We start from the raw sequence: 27,758 nt of genomic DNA on the forward strand, positions 1-27,758 counted from the left end.
CATAAGAAAAATAGATTAAATGGGTAGCCAGAATTTTTCCCATGATGGAAATGACTAATATGAGGGGGAATAATTTCAAGATGATTAGTAGAAACTATAGGGGGATGTCAAAGGCAAGTACTATTTTTACATTTAATATTTGACATTTATAGTCTGTGGAAAAAACTGACTATCCCATCTCTGTATGTCCTCAGGATTATATAGATCTCTACTAGGTCTGCCCTCAACCTCCAATTCTCCAGAGAAAATATGAGTTTGCCCAACCATACAACAGGGGAAGTAACCATGTTTATTCCACTGTATAATCCTCATATTTTGTACTCTCTCATTCTCCAAATTGCCAGAAAAATCCCAGAGTTTCTGCTCATATTATAAACTAAATGTTTGACCGTGCCAATCTCTGATGAAGAAAAGAATTACTCTTGGGTGTCCAGCGTTCAAAAGAAGCATTTGTACTTCAGAGCAATGATTTGACATTTGGCATTTGTGGGGGAATTAGGACTGGAGGGAGCAACTCAACTCAAGTGGGACCTTACAGACCTTACAGTTCACTGCAATACTGAAACTTGAATACTTTCTCAGATGTAAGAAAAAGTTAAAACATAGCTAAACGGGAGTTCATTAAAGCAGCAGAAGATTCAGCCAACAAGTTCCCACAGTGAATGTAACACTAAACCTATCCTTGTAGAGGGATCAGAAGTGGAGAGGATGAACAAGTTCAAGTTCCTGGGTGTCAACATCTCTGAGGACCTAGCATGGAAACAACATATTGATGCAGCTATAAAGAAGCCATGACAGTGGCTATATTTCATTAGGAGGTTGAGGAGATTTTGTTGTTCTACTAAAACTCTTGAAAACTTCTACAAATGTACAATGGAGAGCATTCTGACTGGCTGCATCACCATCTGTTATGAGGGACTACTCCACAGCTTGTAAAATTAGTCAGATCTATCTGGGGTACCAGCCTCCATAGTATCCAAAACATCTTCAAGGAGTGATGCCTTAGGAAGGCTACATCTACCACCACCCAGGACATGCCCCCTTCATGCTGGAGCCATCAGGAAGGAGGTACAGAAGCCTGAAGACAGACAGACAGACAGACAGACATACAGACATACTTTAATGATCCTGAGGGAAATTGGGTTTCGTTACGGCTGCACCAACCAAGAATAGTGAAGAAATACAGCAATATAAAACCATAAATAATTAATTAACAATAAGTTAATCATGCCAAGTGGAAATAAGTCCAGGACCAGCCTATTGGCTCAGGGTGTCTGACACTCCGAGGGAGGAGTTGTAAAGTTTGATGGCCACAGGTAGGAATAACTTCCTATGACGCTCAGTGTTACATCTCAGTGGAATGACTGAGTGGAAAGCATAGCTTCTTCCCCTCTGCCAGCCGATTTCTAAATGGAAATTGAACCCATTAACACTACTTCACTACTATTTTTATTTCTGTAATTTTGCACTACTTATGTTAACTTAATAGTCATATATATACTTTATGTAACTCAGTTTTTTCCTTGATGTTTATTTATTGTTAATTTCATTGTACTGCTGCTGTAAATTTAACAAATCTCAAGACCTATGCCAGTGATATTAAATCTGATTCTGATTCTGACTAAGCTTGCAGAGGTGTGCGGTCACTCATCACAAAACTGTTTGAGGCTCCACCCTGTGGTCAGAACTGTGGTTGAGTTAGAGCCAAATGCTCACCTGCAAAGGAGAAACGAGAAGAGATTGAATGTACAGTATAATACTGTAGCAGGTTTAACAAGCCATCTGTATGTTTACCCACCTCCAGTGATGCTTTCGTTCTCTCCTTGCTGCACATCTACATCACTCCAAAGATTATCGCAAACACAGTCATCATCCCCAACATGGGACCTGCACAATGGGGCTCACCAACTCCTGTCCACCAAGTAAAGATTGGAAAATTAATAAGTTATGTTATTATTGTCACCAGTTACCACGTACAGTGGAAATACTTGTTTTGCATTCTGTCTTTATCAGGATAAAGATGTATCCTGATCTTTACATCAGGATATTAAGGTTGTACAAGGGAAAGCAGTAACAGAATGTAAAGGAATGTATTACTTTTACAAAGGATGTGTGGTGCTGGCTGGCAATAAGATGCAAGATCAATAAAAGTTAAACTGTGAGGTCAGATGTCCATCTTACTATGTTTGGAGCGATTCAGTTTTCTTACACCAGCAAGACAGAAGTGTTCATTGATCATAGTAGTACATGCTTTCAGGCTTTTGTATCTTTTGCCTGATGGGAGCTGGGTGAAGTGGGGTGGGGGGGGGAAGGGTAATCCTTCTTCTTCTACTTCTTCTTCTTCTTCCTTGAGTTTTTACGGCAGTTGGCATCCACGTTGTTGCCTTACTGCCATCTTCAGGATTTATGGTCCCTCATTGTCCATTCACTTGACTGCCTAAAGTCGTCTTTCCAGTCCCGTCACCCTTAAAAAACTAAATAACCATCTCCTCCCCTGATCACTCTCCCCACATTCCAATAAACCTTTAACACTGTTCTCTACCAGTCCTGTTTTGTGTAATTGTTGTAGCATTTGTTGTCTTTCCTGTGCAAATTTCTTGCATGAAATAAGGATATGCTCTATTGTTTCAGTCTCCTGACATAGATTGCAAAAACCTGTCGGATGTTTATTTATGATGGCCAGAGTACATCATAAAGGTTGCTGTGCCCAATTCTCAGTCTACTTATAATTACTTTCTCCTACCACTTTACTCCCCTACTCCTTCCCATATCTACTCTGTTCTGAATTGAATGTAAATGTCTTCCTTTTATTGCTCTATCCCAGTGCTGCTGCCACTGTTGATTTATCCTTCTCCACACTATGCTCTTCCCTTCTGATTTTGAAAGTTTAATATTGACCTCTACAGATCCTTTTTTGACTGCTGCTTTTGCCAGCTTATCTGCTGTCTCATTTCCCATAATACCCGAATGTGCTGGAACCCACATGAATGCAATATTTTTGCCTTGTCTAGCCAGTCTTGAATTTGCAAACAGGATTTCATAAAGCAGATCCTGGTGTCCTCTAGCCGTACCCGCCTTAATGCTTGCAAGGGCCGATACAGAATCGCTACATATCACAAAATTACTACAGTCAACCTGCGCACTCCATTCTAGTGCTAATAGTATGGCAAACATTTCAACTGCATTAACACTCAAGCAATCCGGCGTTCTCTTGCTAATTTCCACTTGATAACTTGGCACAACAATTGCAGACCCTGTTGCACCTGTTTCTGGATTCTTTGATCCATCCGTAAAAATCTGTACGTCTTTGTATTTACATTCCCTATACCTATAACATTCACTGAGTATATGAGCTGTTTTATTACTGCATTTAATCTGAAGCAATTCAAAATCTACAGAGGGATTTTCTACTACCCAGAAAGGTCTGACAGGCCACACCACACTTGGACAAAACTCATTAACATATACACCCATTGTCATGGTTCCAGTTGGCCGTTCCCCTTTAACACTTCTTTCTCCCTGATCAAGCCCCAATTTCAGTAAATTGCTGTTAGTTACCTAATAATCGTACACCTGACTTTCATCAGAGACTGGGAAATAAATACGAGGACAACTCTATCACAGGTTGCCAGTTCGTTGGTCAATTCTCCTGTGATACTTCATTCCTTGTTCTGATTAGAACCGGTAGTTCTAAGTTCCGCTCTAGTTTCTAGAGAGTCCCTGTGAATCCCGTCTCCTTGTCAAGATCCCTCCAGTGTCCTGCTCTACATTTAGGTCTATGCCAGCCTCCCCAACTGAGTCGATGTGCCAGTGTCCTGCACTTGGGTTCTCCTCCGTCGCCCCCGTGTAACAGAACAAACTGGCCAGAATGGATCCAGCGGACACGGACCTGGCGCAACAGGCCCTCGTTAGCCAGGGCGCACGACTGGGCATACATGACCAACTACTCAGAGAAGTCATGAAAGATCTTCGTGCCCTATCCGAGGATGTAAAGAAGGTCAGTGAGCAGGTTGACCGGGTATCCGCTCCCCTGACTCCGTCCCTTCCAAGAACCCAGTCTGACCAAACCGCACGGCCTGGGATGGCTACGCCCCTTGGCTCGGCAACACAATCACCTCGAGAGCCTTACGTACCCGAACCAGAACCCTACGCTGGGGACCTAGGGAATTGCCGGGTTTTCTTACTGTAAAGCTCTCTGGTTTTTGAGCAACAGCCATGTATGTACAGCTTGGACAGATTAAAAATTGCGTACATCATGGGGCTGTTACGAGGGGATGCCTTATCATGGGCCACCGCGATCTGGGACAACCGGCCAGAGGTCTGCTCCTCCATCTCCACCTTCGTCTCTGAAATGAGGAAGGTTTCTGAACAGTCATTTCACGGGAAGGACGCCGCTAAGCGCCTTCTGACTCTCTGTCAGGGCTCGCGAAGCGTAGCAAAATACTCCATAGAGTTCCGAACATTAGCGGCCAACTCTGGGTGGAATGACAAAGCACTACAATAAGTGTTTCAACGGGGTCTCTCTGACAAGATAAAAGATGAATTAGCGGCCAGGGATGACACGAACAGCCTGGACTCTTTGGTCTCTCTAGCCACCAGGGTAGATAATCGACTTCAAGAACGTCTGAGAGAAAAGACCAGTCACCCCGCTCCTCGGGTCATCCTACAGCCCACCTCACCATCTTCGGCCAGCCTCTCTTCCCCGTCCGCTCCTAGGGTAGCCCCCACTCCAACTGTTCTGGTGAATCAGACAACACTCCCTTCTGTTCCCCAAACCCGGATGCAGATCCAAGCTACTGTAACCTACAACCAACAGTCCCTGTCCTTGTCTACCTTGATAGACTCCGGTGCTGAGGGGAATCTGTTGGATGAAGACATAGCTGCCCAGGCCTGAATTCCTCGGGAGCCGTTGTCTACCCCTCTGGAAGCCCGGGCACTGGACGGAAGACTTCTGGCTCGAGTCACTCACCGTACTCCACCACTGTCTTTGATCCTCTCTGTGAATCATCGGGAGCAGGTACAATTTAACCTAATCTCCTCTCCTCAAGCTCCGATAGTACCCCTGGTTACGCCGCCATAATCCTTGCATTGATTGGTCTACTGGGAGGATAGCCAGCTGGAGCCCGTTTTGCCACGCCACCTGTCTGCAGTCGGCCCTATCCGCTAGGGAGGATACAGCGACCTCGCCCGTCTTTGAAACCCTCGACTTGTCCAGAGTTCCCACAGAATACCATGACCTGGGACAGGTATTCAGCAAGCAACATGCCCTTTCCCTGCCTCCACACCGCCTGTATGACTGCGCTATCAACCTTCTCCCCGGGACCTCGTTACCTACCAGTTGCCTGTATAACTTGTCCCGGCCTGAGAAAGAAGCCATGGAGAAATACATTAGTGAGTCTCTCGCGGCGGGCATTATTCGACCCTCATCATCTCCGGTGGGTGCTGGATTCTTCTTTGTGGGGAAGAAGGATGGCTCTCTCCATCCCTGCATCGATTACCGAGGCCTAAATCATATCACTATTAAGAACAAGTACCCACTGCCTCTTAAGTTCTGCGTTCGAGCCACTTCATAGAGGCACCATCTTCTCGAAGTTGGACCTCCGAAGTGCCTACCATTTGGTCCGGATAAGGGAGGGGGACAAGTGGAAGATGGCATTCAATACCCTGTAGGCCACTTCCAGTACTTAGTCGTGCCTTTCAGCCTCACCAATGCGGCCACAGTTTTTCAAGCCTTGATTAATGATGTACTAAGAGACTTCATTAACCGTTTTGTGTTTGTCTACCTGGATGACATCCTGATCTTTGCCAACAGTCCACAGCAACACGTGCCCCATGTCCGTCAAGTCCTGAAGAGGCTGAGTGAGAATAAATTATTCGTAAAGGCAGAGAAATGCGAATTCCACATCCCCTCGGTCAGCTTCCTAGGTTATATCATCGAGAGGCGACAGGTGAGAGCTGATCCCGAGAAGATCCAGGCTGTGGTGGAGTGGCCCAAACCCACGGATCACAAGCAACTCCAAGGGTTCCTGGGGTTTGTGAACTTCAGTCGCCGGTTCATCAGAAACTACAGTCAGGTGGCGGCTCCCCTTACCCGACTTACCTCACCTGCCACACCTTTCCTTTGGAACTCCGAGGCGGACTCAGCATTCGCGGAACTAAAGAGGCGTTCCCCATCTGCCCCCATTCTGATTCAACCAGACCCCTCCTGTCAGTTCATTGTGGAGGTTGACGCCTCTGACTCGGGGGTGGAAGCGGGTACTGTCCCAACGTTTGGGCCCGGAACAAAACGACATCCCTGTGCCGCCTTCTCTCGCCGACTGTTTCCCGCTGAACGAAACTACGACGTGGGGAACCAGGAGCTACTAGCGTTCAAACTGGCATTGGAAGAATGAAGGCACTGGTTGGAGGGGGCGGAACACCCGTTCATCGTCTGGACAGACCACAAGAACCTTGAATATATCTAGACTGCCAAAGGTCTGAAATCCCGCCAGGCCCGTTGGGCATTATTTTTTGTCCGGTTCAGGTTTTCCCTCACCTATCGTCCGGGGTCCAAGAACGGGAAGCCCGATGCCCTCTCCCGCCAATACGTTTCCGAGAAGGACCTTCACAACCCCGAGACCATTCTTCCACCACCCTGTATAGTGGCTGCCCTCACCTGGGAGATCGAGTCCAGAGTCAGAGGCCCAAAGGACTCGACCCAAGCACTGGACTTCCCAATCGCCTCTTTGTACCCGATGCTGTTCGATCACAGGTTCTACAGAGGGGGCACACTTCTCATTTTGCCTGCCATCCCGGAATCGATCGGACCCTGACCCACCTGAAGAGGCATTTCAGGTGGCCCTCCATGGACTCTGACACCCGTTCCTATGTTTCTGCATGTTCCGTCTGCGCCCGTGGAAAGGCCTCCCATTGGCCACCTGTGGGATTACTCCATCCCCTACCTGTCCCTGGGCGCCCCTGGTCCCACATCACTTTAGATTTCGTCACCGGTCTACCCTCTTCACATGGAAACACTGCCATACTGTATTGGACCATTTCTCGAAGTCGGTGCATTTTGTAGCCCTTCCTAAACTACCTTCCGCGCAGGAGACCGCAGACCTTCTCGTCACCCACGTTTTCCGATTTCACGGAATCCCTTTGGATATTGTCTCCGACCGGGGACCTCAATTCATTTCACAAGTTTGGAGGTCCTTTTGTCGAACCCTTGGTGCCTCAGTTAGCCTGTCCTCCGGGTTTCACCCACAGACGAACGGGCAGACGGAGCACGTCAACCAGGAGTTAGAGGCGGCGTTACATTGTATGACAGCTAACAACCCGTCTACCTGGAGCAACCAGCTCGCATGGGTAGAATACGCCCACAACTCCCTGGTCAGCACCGCTACAGGAAAATCTCCGTTTGAATGCTCTCTTGGGTATCAACCCCCGCTGTTGCACGCCCAGGAAGAGGAAACTGCGGTGCCGTCAGTCCAGGCCCATATACACAGGTGCCTGAAGATCTGGCAAGACACACGCACGGCCCTGCTTCGCTCCGTCAACCTTAACCAAAAAATTGCCAACAGCCATCGTACCCCTGCTCCTGAGTATCAACCTGGGCAGATGGCGTGGCTCTCGTCCAGAGACATTCTTCTCAAGAACGAGCTCACCCCCGCTTCCTGGGACCCTTCGAGGTTGAGAGCATTATCAATCCCACGGCAATCTGGCTCAAACTACCCACATCAATGCAGATCCATCCTACATTTCACGTCTCCCAGTTAAAACCTGTTTCTGTCAGCCCCTTATGCCTTCCGACTGAACCCCTCCCCCCCGGATCATCGACGACCATCAGGCGTACACCGTCCAGCGGTTATTGGATGCCCGCTGTCGTGGCAGGAGTGTCCAGTACCTGGTCGACTGGGAGGGGTACTGTCCAGAAGAACGTTCCTGGATCCCCCGCTCCTTCATCCTGGACCCCTCTCTCATCCGGGATTTCCATCGGGACCATCCAGACAAGCCTGGGGGGTTGCCCGGAGGCTCCCGTTGAGGGAGGGGTACTGTCATGGTTCCGGTTGGCCGTTCCCTTTAACACTTCTTTCTCCCTGATTTTTGCCCCAATTTCAGTCACTTGCTGCTAGTTTATCCAATTACCACACACCTGGTTCTCATCAGAGACTGGGGAATAAATACGATGGCGACACGATCACAGGTTGCCAGTTTGTTGGTCAATTCTCGTGTGATACTTCGTTCCCTAGTCTGATTAGAACCGTTAATTCTAAGTTCAGCAGTAGTTTCTAGATAGTCCGTGTAGATCCCGTCTCCTTGTCAAGATTCCTCCAGTTTCCTGTTCTATGTTCAGGTCTACGCCAGGCTTTCCAACTCAGTCAACGTGCCGGTGTCCTGCACTTGGGTTCTCCTCAGTCGCCCCCCCTCCCCCCCCGCAACAGTAACAGGAACCTAAGGGGCAACATTTTAACCCATAGGGTGGTCAATTTAAGGGTGCTAGAAGAAGTGGTTGAGGCAGACAAGTTAACATCTTTTAAAAGATACATCCAACAGTAGATAGATCTAAAGAGTTTAGGGAGATATGGGCCAGGATATATGGGAGTTTCTTGAAGGGGAATCTTGATTGACAAAGGTGTGCTGGGCTGAAGGGTCTGTTTCTCTATTGCTGAATTCTACAAATCTATGACAATCAAACACTCAACAGCCAGGCAGTGACCACTTGACAGTCAGGTCTTCCCCACAGTCCCAATTGCTTCTTAGTTGTTCTTTCTGTTGAGTTCCTATTGTGTTTCTTTGACCAACAGCTCAACTATTTCTGTAACAGCTGGTGAGCAGAAGGAACAGATTTAATTTGAGTGGTAAAAGAGCATAGTAAATAATAACTTACAAAATGGAAATGGGATATGTTCTTAGAATTAAGAAATTTTCAGGTGTGTGAGAAGGAGTGGGGCTACTTGAGCAAGTCTTTCAAAGTAGGGGAGATAGCCTACAGGATGCTGGATTGCATTGATCAGGGCATAGAATTCAAGAGAAGGGAACTAATAGTGCAGCTTCATGGTGGAGATTCTTGATTAGGTCTTTCAAAGAGTTAAATAGGGTGGTGAAGGAAGTGTACAAGATAACAATTGTCAGTGCTTAGAATACAAGAGCACAGAAATTATGGTACAGCTTTATAAAGCATCAGTGAGGCTACATTCTGAGTATTGTTTACAGTTCTGGTCACCAGAGCAGAGGAAAGGTGTGATTGCATTAGACAGAGTGCAGAGGAGATTCACCAGAATGTGGCTCAGATGGATTGGGAAGAGAAAATGATACACTGGGTTTGTTTTCCTTAGATGGGAGGAGACTGAGGGTGGACCTGATGGAGCTATACAAAATTATTAGGGTTGTAGATAGGAAACACATAGAAAATGTTGGAAGAATTTTTTTAAATATATATTTGTTCTGTTATTGCACTATTTTCAAATCTGTTTAACATATATATATACATTATAGTTGATTTACTTATTTTATATTTCATCGTTCTATATTATCATGCACTCCATTGTTCTGCTGCTGCTAAGGTAACAAATTTCACAACACATGCCAGCAACAATGAATCTGATTCTGATTCTGAAGAACGCTGCAGGTTTTGCTTGCTGCAATTTATGCTTCCATTTCATGTGTTTGCTTGAAATGTAGTAAACTTTTCCCCATAGTAAAGGTGCCTGTAACTCGAGGTAGGTTTAAGATAATGATTAAGAAGTTCATAGGGAATCTACAGATGAATGCTTTCACCAAGGGGGTGTTGGAGTTGGGAATGGACTGCCTGAGGAGATGGTGGATGCAGAGACCCTCATAATTTTCAAGATGTATCTAGATGATCACTTGACTCATCAAGATAGAGAAGGGGACGGGTTGTGCTTTTGAGAACAGAGGGTTTGCATGAAACAGGTAGGCTGAAGAGCCTCCTTCTCTGCTGCACGAGACCATGAGCCACCACAGGCAGAAAAAAGCAAATTCTGTACCGTACAATGACCTACCTCCCTTCACCACCAGTGCCTGTGTCAGGCTGCTGTGCTCGACGTGACAGGCATAGATGTTCGGGTTGTTGCCCTGCAGCTCAATGACTAGTTCCATCCAGTATGTGTCATTGTAGTTCGGTAGCACAGTCACCTTGTAGCCCTCAGAAACAACCTGCCCATTCTTCAGCCACGTAGCATTGATAGCACGGGGGTAGAAGGGAGTGATGATGCATGAGAGACTCTCGCCTGCAGTAGCTGTTGGCCTCCTTGTCGACACCTGAGCCTCTGGAGCAACTGGGGAAGAATCAAAAATTATGTCACCATCTCAACACAGGCTGATGTTACCTTACTGTTACAGGCTGAAGTTACAGTGTTCAATGTTGGTATTACTCTCACATCTGTCACTGCCTCAGAACGTGATCTGTCTCACTACTACACTCACTATCTGATCTGAAATCAGCCTCCCCAGACCAAGCTCATGCAGGCGACAGACAGAGATTACGTTCATTCATCTGACAGGTCCAGATCGAGGTCACAGGCACTGTTCCCAATCCAACTGTCACGCAATATCCCAAATTAAGATCATCCTCAAACTGCAAGATGGAGAATGCCCTCAGCACAGCGGTGGTGATGAGAAGGTCTCTCGCTGTCCCACACACTGCCCCAGATCGGGAGATCAGTCAATGTCTCGATTTGGGAGCGCCCTCACTCAAAGATTTGAAGTACATTAATTATCAAAGTGTGTATAAAGAATACAACACTGAGATTTATCCTCCAATGCAGCAAAGAAACAAAGAGACACCAAGGAACCCCTTCAAAGAAAACATCAAACACCAAACATGCAAAGAGAGAACAGATTGCACAAACAGCAAAGTGAGCTAGCAACACATGGAATATCAAACATCCGAGCAGGAGTATTTCTGTTCTTAATTGTCCATTCCCCATCTGTTAGGGCATAATAGTGACAATGACTCCAGGGGCAGTGTCTTGTACTGTGTACTGTGTGAGAGATGTGAGACATCCAGTCTCTCGGATAAACACATCTGCACCAGGTGTGTCAAGCTGCAGCTCCTCAGAGAATGTGTTAAGAAATTGGACCTGCAGCTCAATGACCGTAGCTTCATATGGGAGAAAGAGGAAGTGGTAGATAGGAGCTACAGGGAGGTAGTCACCCTAGGTTGCAGAAGATAGGTAAATGGGTGACTGTCAGGAGAAGGAAGAGAAATGCACAGCCAGTGCAGAGTACACCTGTGGTCATTCCCCTCAATATAAATGTACCACTTTAAATACTGTTGAGGGGGACAATTGACCGGGGGTAACCATAGTGACCAGGTCTCTGGCACTGAGTCTGGTGTTGTGGCTCAGAAGAGCAGAGAGGTGAAGAAGACTGCAGTGTTGATAGGAGATTACATTGTCAGAAGAACAGAGACAAGATTCTATGGTTACTATGGAGACAGCCGGAAGTTATGTTGCCTCCCAGTTGCCTGGATCATGGATGTCTCGGATCAGGTCCATTGCATTTTCAGGAGGGAGGGTGAGCATCCAGAAATCTTGGTGCATATTGGCACCAATGACATGGGTGGAGAAGTTGAGGAAGTCCTGAAGAGAGATTTTAGGGAGCTGTGTAGAAAGCAGTAAAACAGGACCCACAAGGTAGTAATCACTGGATTTCTGCCCATGCCACACACCAGTGAGGGGAAGAATAGTATGATTTGGCAGGTGTATGTGTGGCCAAGGAATTAGTGGAGAGGGCAGGGGATCTCTTCTGGGTATGACCTGTACAAAAGGGACAGGTTACACATGAACCCAAGGGGGCCCAATATCCGAGCATGCAGGTTTGCTAGAGTTGTTCAGGAGGGATTAAACTAATTTGACAGGGGGATAGGAACCTGAGTGATAGTGCTGAGGATGGGGTAGTTGGTTTATAAACAAATGAAATTTGTAATAGGACTCATAGCAAGGAGAGGATGATGATAGGGCAAAATTGCAATCAACAGGATGAGTTGCAATGTAAAAAGTGGACAAAATTGATAAAGGTGAATACAGGACTAAAGGTGTTATATTTGAATGTGTGCAGTATACGGAATAAGATCGATGAACTTGTAGCACAGTTACAGATTGGCATGTATGATTTTGTGTGCATCACTGAATCATGGCTGAAAGAAGATTATAGCTGGGATATTAGCATTCAATCATACCCATTGTATCGAAAGGATAGGCAGGTAGGCAAAGGGGGAGGTATTGCTCTGTTGGCAAAAAATGAAATCAAATCATTAGAAAGGCGATGTAGGGTCAGAAGACATTGAATTATTGTGGGTAGAGCTAAGGATCTTCAAGGCTAAAAAGAACCTGTTGAGAGTTTATACAGACCCTTAAACAGTAATAAGGATGTGGTCTACAAATTACAATGGGAGATAGAAACTGCATGCCAAAAGGGCAATGTTACAATAATCATGGGGGATTTCAATATGCAGGTAGATTGGGAAAATCAGTTTGGTGCTGGATCACAAGAAGTGGAATTTCTAGAATGCTTGTGGGATGGCTTTCTAAAGCAGCTCATGGTTGAGTCCACTGGGGTATCAGCTATTCTGGATAGGGTGTTGTGCAATGAACCAGAATTGTTTAGAGAGCTTAAGGTAAAGGAACTGTTAGGGGTAAGTGATCATAATATATTAGAATTCACCGTGCCATTTGAGAAGGAAAGCTAAAGTCAACTGCCTCAGGATTACAGTGGAGTAAAGGGAATTACAGAAGCATGAGAGAGGAGCTGGCCAAAATTGATTTGAAAAGAAGACTGAAAGGGATGATGGCAGAGCATAAATGGATGGAGTTTCTGGAAGCAATTCAGAAGGCGCAGGATATATACAACCCATAGAGAAAGAAGTATTCCAAAGGCGAGATGTCATAAGGCGAGTGGCTAACGAGAAGTCAAAGCCAACATAAAAACCAAAGAGAGGGATATAATAGAGCAAAAATTAGTGGGAAGTTAGAGAATTGGGAAACTTTTAAAACCCAGCAGAAGGCAACTAAGTAAATCATTAAGAAGGAAAAGATGGAAAATAAGAGTAAGCTAGCCAATAATAAAGAGGATACAGTAAGTTTCTATGGATAGATGAAGTGTAAAAGAGAGGTGAGGTTGGATTTCGGACAGCTGTAAAATGATGCTGGAGAAGTAGTAACTGGGGTCAATGAAATAGTGGATGAAATGAGGAAGACACTAGCAGTATGATGGAAGCTTGGAAGAGTCAGGGGAGCAGGTGTGTGTATGAAGTTGCCTTTACTAGACGGACGTTTCTTGGGAAAATGAAAGGTCTTAAAGTGACCTGGACAGATGGTGTTAATGCCAGGGTTCTGTAAGAGGTGGCTGCAAATATCGTGGAGGCATTAGTAATGATCTTTCAAGAATCTTTAGATTCTGGAATCATTGCAGAAGATTGGAAAATTGCAAATATTACTATACTCTTCAAGCAGGGAGAGAAACAGAAGAAAGGAAATTATAGGCCAGTTAGTCTGACCTCAGTTGTTGGGAAGATTTTGGAGTTGATTGTTCAAGATGGGGTTTTGGCGTACTTGGAGGCACATGATAAAATAGGTCGTAGTGGACATAGTTTCCTCAAGGGAAGATCTGTTGGAATTATTTGAAAAAATAACAAGCCAGATAGACAAAGTAGGATCAGTGGATGTTGTGTACTTGGATTTTCAGAAGGCCTTTGATAAGGTGTGACAGAGGTAGAACAAGGAAAGAGGTTCTACTGAGGGAATTTGAGCAACTAGGGACTAAATTCAAAAAGCAGAACAAATAAGGTGGGAATCTCTGGATTACTACTGAACCACGAGCAAATTGGCATAGGGTTTAGAAGATTAGAGAGTAAAGTGTGTGGCTGAAGGATTGGTGTGGGAGAAGTAGGTTTGAATTCATGGGAAATTGGCACCAGTATCGGAGAAGGAGGGAGCTGTACCAATGGGACAAGCTCCACCTAATCTGTGATGGGAACTGGATCCTAGTGAATCGCATAACAAGGGCTGTGCATAGGGATTTAAACTAAATAGTAGGGGGTAGGTTTAGTAGGGGGGATGGGTTCAACAGATTAGAAAAATATAGATAAAGTAACAGAGAAAAGTCTGGATAAAGATAATGAAAAATCAAAAGATAAAAAAGAGAAAAGTAAGAGTGGAGTAAAGAAAAGACAAGTCCAAAAGAGAAAAAGATTACAAGATTTTAAAAGCACAATGAGTGTAAGGGCACTTTATCTGAATGCCAGTAGTAATCAAAATAAAGTCTGTGAAGTTTTGACACAAATCAGTACAAAGGGGTATGATTTCATGGGCATTACAGAATTGTGGTTGCAGGGTGGAGAGGATTGGGAAGTAAATATCCAAGGATATCAGGTAATATGGAAGGATAAGCAGGAATGTAAGGGAGGTGGGGTAGCACTCGTAATTGAGGATCAGATCAGGGTGATAGTGAAAGACGATATATCTAATGAGCAGAATTTTGAATCCATCTGGGTAGAGATTAGGAATAGAAAAGGGAAAAAAGTCACTGGTGGAAGTTGTCCATCGACCACTGAGTTATAACATTACAGTGGCACAGGCAATAAACAGACAAATATCTGTGGCATGTAAGAATGGAACAGCAGTTATCGTGGGGGGTTTTAACTTGCGTATAGATTGGGTGAATCAAGATGATGGAGGCAGTATTAAGGATGACTTCATAGACTACATTCATGATGGCTTTTTTGAACAGCATGTTACTAAACCTACAAGGGAACATGCTATCTTAGATCTGGTCCTGTGCAATGATCAGGTAAAATTAGTGATCTTTTAGTTAGGGATCCTCATGGAAAAAGTGATAACAGTGTGATTGAGTTTCTCATACAAATGGAGGATGCAATAGTTTGATCGAAAACCAGTGTATTATGCCTAAACAATGGAAACTACCATGGGTATAGGGAGGATTTGGCTTGTGTAGACTGGGATCACAGACCATATGGTGGGAGGGATGAGAAGCAGTGGAAGATTTCCAAAGAGATCTTTTCACAGTGTTCAACAAAAGTGTATGCCAGTCAAAAGTGGGGAGTAAGTAAATAAGTGTGGGGAGAGCCAGCCTTGGATAACTATGGAAATGAAAGAAGGCATCAAACTAAAAGCTTGTTTGTACAAATTTGCCAAGAGTAGTGGGAAACTGGAAGATTGGGAAAACTTTAAAAAGCAACAAAGAACCACTAAGTGAGCAATAACGGAAGGGAAGACAGATTATGAAACTAAACTAGCACAAAATATAAAAACGAATTGTAAAAGTTGTTATAATTATATAAAGCAGAAAAGGGTGGCTTAAGTGAACATAGGTCCCTTGGAGGACAAAAAGGGGAATTAATATTGGGTAATGAGGAAATGGGAGAGGCTTTAGATCTATGTTGTGTCGGTCTTCACAGTGGAGGTGGAGGACACGTCTAACATGTCAAAGACAGATGTTAAGGATGCGATGGGAGGCAAGAACCCTGATACAATAGCTATCACTAAAGAGGTACTGCTAAGCATACTTGTGGGCCCGAAGATAGATAAGTCCCAGGGTACTGAAAGAAATGGCAGAGGTTATAGTAGAGGCTTTGGTGATAATTTACCAAAATGGAACAATAGAGTTGGGGGTAATGTATTAGCATGGATAGAGGATTTGTTGACTAATAGAAAGAAGAGAGTTGGGATACCTGGGTGTTACTCTGGTTGTCAATCAGTGGTGAGTGATGTGCTGCAGGAGTCTGTGCTGGGCTTGCAACTGTTCACGATATACATTAACGATCTGGAAGAGGGGACGAGTGTAGTGTATCTAAATTTATGTACGGTATGGAAGCATCCTGAACGTTGTCAATAAGGTCTAAGCAGGAACTCCTGACTCCTGAAAACTGCTGAATTGCATGTATTTTAAGGTATAAAAGATCATACTTGTGCTCACTTTAGCAGAGTCTTTTACTGGGCTCTCTGTAGTCATGTAATTAAGTAATTCAACTGAATACTGGAGTCTGTGTCTTTGTTTAATCGGCAATAGTAAATTTCTGTGACACTCAGTGTAGAGGAGCATCCTTTTAAAATGGAGATCAGGAAGTATTTCTTTTGCCAGAGAGCAGTGCATCTGTGGAATTCGTTGCCACAAGCAACTTGGCAGCTGTGGAGGCCACATCTTTAGGTATATTTAAAGCAGAGATTGATAGGTCCTTTATGGTCATGACATGAAGGGAGACGGTGAAGGCAGGACATTGGAACTGTGAGGGTAATGGACCAGCATGATGAAATGGTGGAGCAGACTCGATGGACCAAATGGCCCATTCTGCTTCTATATCTTATGGTTTTATCGAGTCTAGATGTATTCAGTTTAGTTCAGTGCCTTGCTACTAGTCAAATGCATGCCGCAGAATCAATCTTTGCTGAAGCACCCAGTGCACACTGATGCACCGCGATCAAACTGCTCATAAACAGCAATACCTGAAGCACATGAACCCTAAAGTTCCCCAAAATGAGTCACAACCACGAGCCTCACCGATCAATCTCTACAATGTGGAACACAAGCCTCCTGCACTTTCCTCCAACCGCAGCTAGGAAAAGGGAGAGGAATACCAGCCAAATGCGACAGATGGCGCCAAACACCAGCCTGGCCTCCACCCCAGGCCTCATCCACTTCAACCTTGCTCAACGCCTCAGTCAGAGAGAAGCAATGGAGCCAATCATGGGCTCACAGTCCTCCTCCAGGCCTCATCCACTTCAACCTTGCTCAACGCCTCAGTCAGAGAGAAGCAATGGAGCCAATCATGGGCTCACAGTCCTCCTCCAGGCCTGCAGGTCGTACACTCCAATGAACTCACTGTCTCAAATTAGATCCCTCATTACTCCAGGTGGGAAACCCCTAACCATTTTGTTTTGGGAGCTTCCTCTCTTTCCCATATCAGGGGATCCCTCTGCATCTCAGATTGGGAGCTTCCTTACTGTCCAGATCAGGAGATTCCTCTCTGTCCCAGATTGGGAACACCATCAATTTGCTAGATCATCAAATCCTTCAGTATCCTGAATCATGACAGCCCACACCATCTCAGTCTCAGAGCCCCATAATCGTCTCAGACTGAGGTATCCCTTATGTTGCTGAATTGGGAGTTCCTTCACCATTACAGTATGTCTCACTTACCTTGCCTTTCAAATGCTTCTTTTCCAAGCTGAACTGCTCTTTGCAAGGACTGAATGCAGTTAATCTTGAACGCAGTCACGACAGTGAAATTGAGTTGATTCAATTGATTATTGAACGCTGCTAGGACACCAGTGCCAGTGCATTTCTCTTCATTGATATCACAGCTGACCTCTCCGAGATCCGGGATGTTGAATTTTAGAATCGCATTGACCATATTTCCAGATTGTGTGCAGCCCCAGAGTCCCTGTATATAGCTGAAGGCTGTAAAGTACCAACAGATTAATTAACATCAATGGCTGAAGCTTCCAACACTTAAATCTGATATCCATTTGTATAATGGTCTGCTAAATACGTAAATACTATGTGACAAAGAGGTGCACAAAGTAGTGGGTCACAGTGAGGGACTGTGTACAGTTAAGGCTGAGAACATGGGGTGACAGTGTACCATATAGAATGTTCGTCAGTGTGTGGCACAGATCACAGGGTCTTGTGGAATCAGTAATCAATGTGAGCAACTGTCTAAATGGCAGGGTGGGAGGGGAAAGTTTAAAGAGATTCAATTTGTCATCAAAGAATGGCAACATTTTCAAACGTACAGTGAAAAGCATTCGGATTGGTTACATCACAGCTGGTAGGTAAACGCCAAATCCCTGAAAGACTAAAGGCTGAGGGGGTGGTGGACTCAGTCAGTCCCATCACAGGTACAGCTCTCCACATCGTTCAGGACATCTGCTGAAGGCAATGTCCCAGGAAGACAACATCCATCATCTGGAACCACACCCTCCCTATCACCCAGGACAGACCCTCATCTTGATGCTCCCACCAGGAGGGAGAGACAGAGGCCTAAGGCGAGCACTGTGAGGGTCAAGTTTTTTTACTTCTCCAGTGCATTCAACACCATCCGCCCTGCTCTGCTGGGTGAGAAGCTGACAGTGATGCAGGTGGATGCTTACCTGGTGTCATGGATTATTGATTACCTGACTGGCAGACCACAGTACGTGTGCTTGCAACACTGTGTGTCAGACAGAGTGGTCAACAGCACTGGGGCTCCACAGGGCACTGTCCTGTCTCCCTTTCTCTTCACCATCTACACCTCGGACTTCAACTACAACACAGAGTCTTGCCAACTTCAGAAGTTTTCTGATGACTCTACCATAGTTGGATGCATCAGCAAGGGAGATGAGGCTGAGTACAGGGCTACGGTGGGAAACTTTGTCACATGGTGCGAGCAGAATCATCTGCAGCTTAATGTGAAAAAGACTAAGGAGCTGGTGGTGGACCTGAGGAGGGCCAAGGTACCGGTGACCCCTGTTTCCATCCAAGAGATCAGTGTGGACATGGTGGAGGATTACAAATACCTGGGGATACGTATTGACAATAAACTGGACTGGTCAAAGAACACTGAGACCGTCTACAAGAAGGGTCAGAGCCGTCTCTATTTCCTGAGGAGACTGAGGTCCTTTATCATCTGCTGGACGATGCTGAGGATGTTCTATGAGTCTGTGGTGGCCAGTGCTATCATGTTTGCTGTTGTGTGCTGGGGCAGCAGGCTGAGGGTAGCAGACACCAACAGAATCAACAAACTCATTCGTAAGGCCAGTGATGTTGTGGGGGTGGAACTGGACTCTCTGATGGTGGTGCCTGAAAAGAGGATGCTGTCCAAGTTGCATGCCATCTTGGACAATGTCTCTCATCCACTCCATGATGTACTGGTTGGGCACAGGAGTACATTCAGCCAGAGACTCATTCCACCGAGATGCAACACTGAGCGTCATAGGAAGTCATTCCTGCCTGTGGCCATCAAACTTTACAACTCCTCCCTCGGAGTGTCAGACACCCTGAGCCAATAGGCTGGTCCTGGACTGGTTTCCACTTGGCATTATTTACATTATTATTTAATTATTTATGGTTTTATATTGCTATATTTCTACACTGTTCTTTGTTGGTGCGACTGTAATGAAACCCAATTTCCCTCGGGATCAATAAAGTATGTCTGTCTGTCTAAGGACCCACACCTCAGGTTCTGACAAGAGTTCCATGTCCAATACCACCTGGTTCTTTAACCAAACAGAAAAACATTAACATGACCCTAGATTATATTTTCTCTCTTAATCTTGCACAAATATTGTCACATTTATATATTTTGCACATGTGCAGGTTGTGTATATTTATTTAAAATTGACTCCATGCTAACACGTCCTATAATACAGAACACTGCTGCTGCAAAACGGTAATTTTATGGCATTTGTACCCTATGTAAGCCTATGATCAGAAATAAACTTGAGCTTGAACATATGCAGAGTGCACAGTACAGAGATCACGTTGAAACACTGTGCATACAAAGCAGGGGGCACATTGAAGGACTCTGTTAATATGTGGGACACAGCAAGAGCTCAGTGAGAATCTGCACTGTACAGTCTGCGCTGAACCATGTCCACTGCAGAGTTACGGTGGAGAATTGTGAAAGCAACGTGTTTGTATTCAGTGTCAATAAGCACAGAGTGTGCACCACAGCAGTTCTGGTCACTCTGTGATGGTGAGGCTTTAGAGAAGGTGCAGAAGATGCTTACCAGATGCTGCCTGGATTGGACAGCATGTGCTATAACAAGAGATTGGACCAACTTGGGCTGTTCTCTGTTTTAAAGTTGACAGCTGGTATCATGTTTCCCTCAGGATTAGATCAGTTTGGGATTTGATTATCAATATAATTAGTTCAGCAGAACTTTGTGGGCCAAAGGGCCTATTCCTGTGCTGTCGTGTTCTATGTTCTAATGCACGGAGTCCCAGCACCGAATTAGATCTGGAAAGCGTCACTGTGGCAGGTGACTAGGTAAGCCATGGACATCTTAGTTCCAAGCCATCTGAGACATTCCCAAGTCTGGAGTTGGGGAGTAGGCTGAGGATTGGGGTTAGAGCCAGACAAGGCCTGTGTGGACAGTGGGTTTCATTTTCACTGTTTCTCTGAAGAGGTCAGTGGGGAATGAAGACTGGATAATCAGCTTATTTTCAAAGGTCAGAACTTACCCAGATAATTAGGATGGAATTCTTGTAATTGGAGTTAAGGAAGGTAGAGAGCAGAATGGAGTTTTGAGAGATTTGAAAGAGTGAAGGACTTTAAACTTGATACAACAAAATCAGATCCAATATAAGATCAAGATATTAGCAATATGCAAGTCACTGTGATACTCAAAGGGCAGATACTCAAAGACACTCACTAACGATTGAGGTGAATTGCTGCAGATGTGTCGAGAGGAACTCATGAAGGCTGTCGGTTATTTCTTTCTGTTCTTTCTGGTAGTCAATCGATAAGGCATCTGCGATCCACTGGCGCTTGATTTCTACCTCGCGGAGGGTGCTGTTGTAGTAGTCAATCTGCAAGTCATCCAACATCCCAATCCTGAAGAAGGCTGGTAGTTCAGTAATGTTGATGGATTGTAGGTAGAAATACATCAAGCTGTGTGAGCCTGAGTAAAAGGAGAGGGAGAGAGAAAAAGAGAGAGAAGTGTCAGAAAACAACAAAGGATGCTCACAATTTATCGGGCATAACTCGGAAGTTTGATGGCATACTCACCACTTGAATAGATTAATACACATCCAAGCAGACATCCGACTGGATCAGGCAGCACACCACCATCCCCCCCCCCCCCCCCCCCCCCTTTATTAGCTCCCCAAACACGAGCAACAAACATTACTAAAACATGCTTCACTGCTCTGGCTGTATACAAAATCCTAAGCAGGTACTCACCGAAGCCAATCCAACAGAACAACCCAAACCCCAGCACAAAGGAGGTCAAGAGCAGCAGGCAAACAGGAGCCCCAACTCCCACTATAGGGTTGCTTCTAATTCAGAGGCAAACATACTGGAATATATGTCCGCCATGATAGAGAGGAAGCCAAGGTTCAAGGAGAAGCAAAAGAAATTTCCGGGGCACCAGTTTAGAAATTCTCATCATCACAGCAAATGTGACAGAGAAAGAGGATAGAAAATTGGTTGTGGAGTCCCACAAGAGGCAGAGTGGGAGGATTAAAAGTAAAGATAGTTGTCTGAGTCTGTAGGTGGATCAGACATTTGTGAGTGCAGTGAGGGTAGGAAAGACTTAGATATGCTCTGTATGAAGAGAACAGGCTAGGAATTGGGAGCAAGGAAAACGACAATTTCCAGTTCTGTGTGAGTGTAGGGAGCAGCACCAATACAGTGATCAATGTAAAAGGAAAGGAGCTGAGTGAGGGAGCCCAAATGGGATTGAACCTTAGCAGTCATTTCAAGAGGACTAGAATATAAAAGCAAAGGTGTAATGTTCGACTTCATAAAGCACTGGTGAGGCCTCATGTGGAGTATTGTGAGCAGTTCTGGAGCCCTTATCTTAGGAAGGATGTGCTGAAACTGGAGAGGGTTCAAAGAAGGTTCATGAAAATGATTCCAGGATTGAAAGGTTTGTCACATAAAGAGCATTTGATGTTTCTAGGCCTGTATTCACTAGAATTCAGAAGAATGAGGTGGGACCAAATTGAAACCTGTCAAATGGTGAAAGCCCTTGACAGAGTGAATGTGGATAGGATGTTTTCTATGGGGGGAGAGTCTAAGACCAGATAACAGTCTCAGTATAGAGGGGTGTCCTTTCAGAACAGAGATGAGGAGGAATTTTTTTAGTCAGAGAGTGATGAATCTGTGGGATTCTTTGGCACAGGCAACCTAGCAGCAGTGGAGGCCAAGCCATTATGTATATTTAAGGCAAAGGCTGATAGATTCTTGATTGGTCAGGACATGAAGGGATACAGGGAGAAGGCAACATATTGGAGCCGAGAGTAAAATTGACATAGCAGAGCAGACTTGATAGACCAAATAGCCTATTCTGCTCCTATATCTTATGGTTTTATGGTACAAAACTGTCACAGGTATCCAAGTGCAGAAGAGACATTCCAGAATGCTTCCTGGATTAGAGGACATAAGAATTGAATTAAATTGAATTGACTTTATTACTTACATCCTTCATATACAAGAGGAGTAAAAATCTTTATGTCTCTGTTCAAATGTGCAATGTACAATTATAATAATTTATAATAAATATTATGTACAACAATATAGTCAATATAACAGAAATACAGTTGTGTCTGCATGAACTAAGCAGTCTGTTGGTCTGGTGGAAGAAGCTGTCCTGGCTCTCATACTGTGGTACCATTTTCCAGATGATAACAGCTGGAACAGTTGTGGTTGGGGTGATCCGTGTCTCCAATGATCCTTTGGGCCCATTTTACACACCTGTCCTTGTAAATATCCTGAATAGTGGGAAGCTCACATCTACAGATCTGCTGGGCTGTCCGCACCACTCTCTGCAGAGTCCTGTGATTAAAGGAGGTATAATTCCCATACCACGCAGTGAGGCAGCCAGTCAGGATGCTCTCAATCATGCCCCTATAGAAAATCCTTAGAATTTGGAGGGAGGGCCATACCAAACTCCTTCAACCATCTGAGGTGAAAGAGATGCTGTTGTGCCTTTTTCACCACACAGCCGGTTCATAAAAACCACGTGAGATCCTTGGTGATGTGTATGCAGAGGAGAAGTTGTTCTCTGGAGTAGCAGAGACTGAGGGAAGATTTCATAGATGCTTATAAGATTACAAGAGCATCCCAGGGTCAAAATATCTAACACTACAGGGCATGTATTTAAAGTGAAAGGGAATAAGTTCAGAGGATATTTGTAGGGCAATGTTTATTTTACACAGAGTGGTCAGTGATGAAATCAGCCGTGAGGGCTGGTGGTGGAAGCAAATACAATAGAGGTATCTAAGAAACACTTAGAAAGGCTCAGGAATTGCAGAGAATGGAAGGATATGGACATTGGCAGAAGGGTTTAGATTAGTTAGGCATTTAGTTACTGGTTTAATTAATTTGGCACAACATCTTGGGCTGAAGGGCATATCCCTGTCCTGCACTGCCCGGTGCTGTAATCCCAGAGAAAGATATCATAGGATTCTCCTGGTTGCTCGGAATTCCTCCCACACCCCAAAGATGGGTGGATTGGTGGGCTAATTGGTTGCTGTAAATCACCCTAAGATGTGAGTGAGTGGTGGAATCTGGGAAGGTGTTGATGCGAATGAGGGAAGAATAAGTTTAGATGAGTGTAAAGGGGTGGTTGATGGACCCAGAGGACTGTACTGACTCTGCAGAAGAATCACTTTCTTTAAAATCTTGACATTACTGACTAGCTGCATCATAACCTGATACAGAAACTACAATACACAGGAAGACAAGAGCTGCAGAGAATGGGGGACACAGCCTGATCCACCATGGGCACATCCTTCCCCAACACTAGCAGTATCTACAGGAGGCACTGCCTCATGAAAGCAGCATCTACCATCAACGATTCTCACCATCTACATCATGTTCTTGAACCAACCTGAACAATCCTGTCCCTACATCAGCAATGCAACACTACAGACTGCCTCTTGCACCTTTAAGACCATAAGACATAGGAGCAGATTTAGGCTATTCAGCCCATCGAGTCTTTTCCACATTTCATCATGGCTGAATCCGGATCCCACTCAACCCCATACACCTGCATTCTCGTCATATCTGACCATCAGGAAATGATCAACTTCTGCCTTAAATATATGCACAGACTTGAGAGTCTGTGGCAGAGCATTCCACAGATTTAATGCTCTCTGGCTAAAAAAGTTCCTCCTTACCTCTGTTCTAAAGGGCCGCCCCTCAATTCTGATGCTGTGACCTCTAGTTCTGGATACTCCCACCGAAGGAGACATTCTCTCCACATCCACCCCAACAAGGCCTTTCAACATTCTGGAGGTTTTAATGAGATCACCCCACATTTTTCTAAACTCCAGTGAGGACCTGGGCAAGCTCCTCTCTCATGCCTCTGTAATTCCCTTTATTCCATTACAATACTGATACATGTGAGTTATGCTTCTCCCTCTCAAACTGCAGTATGAATTCAATCATATTTTGATCACTGTCCCCTAAGGAATCCTTTATGTTAACCTCCCTGATAAGATCTGGGTTATTACAGCGTATCTATAGATGTGAACTTCCCACTATTCAGGACATTAACAAAGACTGGTGTGTAAAAAAGGCCCGAAGGATCTTTAGGGACCTGAGTCACCCCAACCACAAAATGTTCCAGCTGCTACCATCTGGGAAACGGTACCACAACATAAAAGCCAGGACCAAGAGGGACAGCTTCTTTCACTAGGCCATCAGACTGCTTAATTCATGCTGACACAACTGAATTTCTATGTTATATTGACTATCTAGTTGTACATACTATTTATTATAAATTACTATAAATTAAACATTGCACATTTAGATGGAGATGTAACATAAAGATGATGAAGGATGTAATTAATAAAGTCAATTCAATTCAATTCAATACACATCACCCAATCTATGATAGCCTTTCCCTGAGTAGGCTCAAGCACAAGCATTCTCTAACCTTACATCACCCTTTTCTAGAGATGTAATTCCAACTCTTACCAACAGAGCCACATCACTGCCTATGCCTTTTTGCCTGTCCTTTTGATACAAGTTATATCCCTTGACGTTAAGCTCCCAACTTCGGCCTTTTTTCAGCCACAGCTCCGTGATCCCCACAATGTCATACAAACCAATCTCTAATCACGCAACGAGTTCATCCACCTTATTCCAAATACAGCACCTTCAGTGCTGCGTTCTTCACCCTTTTGAATTTTGCCTCTGTGGTATAATTTAACTCTTTGTTCTGTCTGTATTTGTACCCAGTCATTGTCTTGTCCTTCCATACATTCATGTTACACCAATCATCTTCTTGTAAACCTGCTGGCTCATCCTCAGCTCTATCGTCCTGGTTCCCATCCTCCTGCCATATTCATTTCAACCACTCCCAACAGCTCTAGTAAATTTGCCAGCAAGAATATTGGTCCCCCTTGGATTCAAGTGCAACGTGACCTTTTTCTACAGGTCTCACCTGCCCCAGAAGAGGGCCCAATTATCCAGAAATCTGAATCCCTCTCCCCTGCTCCAATTCTACAGTCATACATTTACCTGCCACCTCATTCTATTCCTATCCTCATTGTCATGTGGAACAGGCAGCAATCCTGAGATTACTCCTCTTGAGGACCTGCTAACTTCTTAACTCCCTATATTCTTTTTACAGGACCTTGTCCCTTTTCCTTCCTATAACATTGATACCAATATGTACCACAGCTTCTCTCTGCTCACCCTCCCTTTTCAGGGTATTGTGGATGCGTCCAGAAACATCTCGGACCCTGGCACCTGGGAGCCAAACTACCATCTGTGTTTCCCTTTTGCATCTACAGAATCACCCATCTGTCACCTTGCCTACAGAATCTCCTATTACTGCAGACATCCTCTTCAGTTCCCGACCCTTCTGAGCCACAGTGCCAGACTCAGTGCCAGAGGCACAAGCACTGTTGCTTCCCCATGTACTGTTGCAGCTGGGCATCTCTGATTGTGTTTTATTTGCTCTGATGTCTCAATCTGCAGTTATTTTTGTTCATTGACTTGCATAAACTTTGCGTATTGTCATTCTGTGTGTTCCCTGAATATGCCTGCTTGTAATGCTGTTGCAAGGAAGAATGGTTATCTATATCTAACCATTCTTATGCATATGGCAATAAATTTGACTGAACGTGACCTAAAATCTGCCTGAACATCCTAAATTCCCTGCTACCTAAGGTAACTGAAACTGAGCAATATTGTTCTTTGTGATTTATTGCTCCTAATTCTTCTGCTTCCTATTTCATTGTATTTTCTGTAAGCAGCCAGTGCAGGCACAGAACACTCTCCCATAGTCTGCCATGTGTAAACATACTGACCAACCACCCCAACACCAGAGATTTGATGAACTCGCCACTCATGTCCAGTGCCAATTGCCTCCACTTCCTGCAGCATCATTCGCCATGAGCAGTGTTAACCTGGTGATTCACTTGAGAGGGGCCTTTTATCAAACCTCCCAGAAGTCCTTGTACATAACATGCATCGATGTTCTCCCAGTCTATGACCACAGCAATCACCAAAACTTTGAGCCAACTCTTGATGCATTTTGAAAATAGGAAGAAAAAGTTCTGACAATAGTCAACAGGCCAGGCAGTATCTGGGGGAAAGAGGAACTGTTAATGTCTCAAGTTAAAGACGGAAAGCTCAGCAGTTCCAATAGCATGCAAGGACAGAGAAATAGAACTAATGTTTAAGGGCCAAGATGGAAACTTGCAACCGTTGGGGTAGCATCTGTTGAGAGACAAACAATAAATGTTTCAGATTCGGGAGCCCGAGTCAGAACTTGGAATGAGAGAAATCAAGTTAGTTTTTGTTAGCAGAGAAGTCCTTCACACATAAGGCACAGAAAGAGGCCACTCGGACCGCTATATGTGTGCAGACCCTTGCGGAATGGGTAGAACAGGGGTATTTCTCTGGTACTGTGAAACAGACTGACGCAACTTGGCAGTTAAGGGATAGTTAAACTCATATTAATTACTTTAATGTGATGCCTCTGTTAAGATTGTGAGACTTTCCTCTTTGGGAACTGGCGACAATTCCTACCCACCGGTGAAACATTCAAGGATCATTTTGCCCCGAGTTTATCGACTCCAGAAATTTCGCAAGAGTGAAATGAGAACACAGGAGTGCGATGAGTTCCTCTTCCGTCTAATGGAGCCACAGCCAGGAACTCCGAAAGATTTAAAGGTGAGTTTCCCGACGCAACCCCCGACCATCGCCGTCACATACCCTCGCCTCACCTGTCTGGCTTCCCGCGACAGAGCAGAGAGAGAACGCGGTGACAAGGAGCGATACCGGTCCGGTCCAACACTCCATTGCGACGACTCCTCGCATCGACTGAACCCTGATCGTTAGTCAGTGAAGTGCTGAGGGTGGAGTTAGACTCACAGACGCGGATTGAGGTAAACAGGGTTATCTACAGGTGCAGCCAGTAACTGAGAGTCCTTCTACAGAAACGGACTGTGGGCGCAGCGGAGAGTCGGCTGATCGCGGGAGGGAGCGGAGCCAAATCACTTCCAGTAGTGTTGCATCAAATCAGGCGAGAGGAGATTTCAGGAACCTCCCAATAGCCCGAGCGAAGCTGCTCAGCACAAACCTTCTCCAGTCACTGGGAAAAACAAAACTTCTAGTGAACTCGGCGGGCCAGGCGGCAGATGTGAAGGGAAAAGCAGCGTCAACACAAAATGTCCACTGTCCATATCCCTCCACAGCTGCGGCCAGACCCGCTGATTCATAGTCATACTTCATGAAACAGGACTGGATGGGGAATGATCACAGAACAGGGTTCTTCCGCCACTGGACAGGAAGCGGCCAGGTTCTCTGAGAGAGCCCAGGTACGGCTCCAGCAGTTTGAGCTGTTTTACACCGCTAGTGGCGTAGATGACAAGACGGAGAAAGTGCAATGTGCTACGTTTCTGCATGTAGCAGGAGCAGAGGCAATAAAGGTTTCCAACACGTTTGTCTTCCAAGAGGGTGAGCGAGATAAAATTGAAGTGTTGAAGAAAAAGTTTCAAGATTACTGCAAGCCGAGAAAAAATCTACCGTACATTCGACACATTTTTTACGAGGGCTCAAGGACCGACAGAGAATA

General features: G+C 45.0%; 1 protein-coding gene across 1 annotated transcript; it reads right to left on the reverse strand.

Moving 5' to 3' along the window:
- Window positions 1–1,501: 1,501 nt before the first annotated feature.
- LOC140716798 (major histocompatibility complex class I-related gene protein-like) lies at window positions 1,502–27,412 on the reverse strand. The gene is made up of 6 exons (XM_073029709.1): window positions 26,908–27,412; window positions 20,373–20,621; window positions 17,158–17,418; window positions 10,002–10,277; window positions 1,799–1,911; window positions 1,502–1,716 (listed from the first exon to the last, which is right to left on the reverse strand). Exons 1-5 carry the CDS (start codon window positions 26,999–27,001, stop codon window positions 1,835–1,837), a joined length of 957 nt encoding a protein of 318 aa, XP_072885810.1. The 5' UTR covers window positions 27,002–27,412; the 3' UTR covers window positions 1,502–1,716; window positions 1,799–1,834.
- Between the last annotated feature and the right edge of the window lie 346 nt (window positions 27,413–27,758).

This window comes from Hemitrygon akajei, chromosome 2 (genome assembly GCF_048418815.1).
Source record: "Hemitrygon akajei chromosome 2, sHemAka1.3, whole genome shotgun sequence".
NCBI lineage: Eukaryota > Metazoa > Chordata > Chondrichthyes > Myliobatiformes > Dasyatidae > Hemitrygon > Hemitrygon akajei.

Bases quoted from the DNA above. Each gene is read 5' to 3' on its own strand.
- LOC140716798 (XM_073029709.1), bottom strand. From the start codon at position 27,001: ATGCGAGGAGTCGTCGCAATGGAGTGTTGGACCGGACCGGTATCGCTC. The intron at 20,622-26,907 runs GTGAGGCGAGGG...CCTTTTACTCAG, and splicing joins TGTCGCGGGAAGCCAGACAG to GCTCACACAGCTTGATGTAT. The intron at 17,419-20,372 runs GTGAGTGTCTTT...GGTACTTTACAG, and splicing joins GCAATTCACCTCAATCGTTA to CCTTCAGCTATATACAGGGA.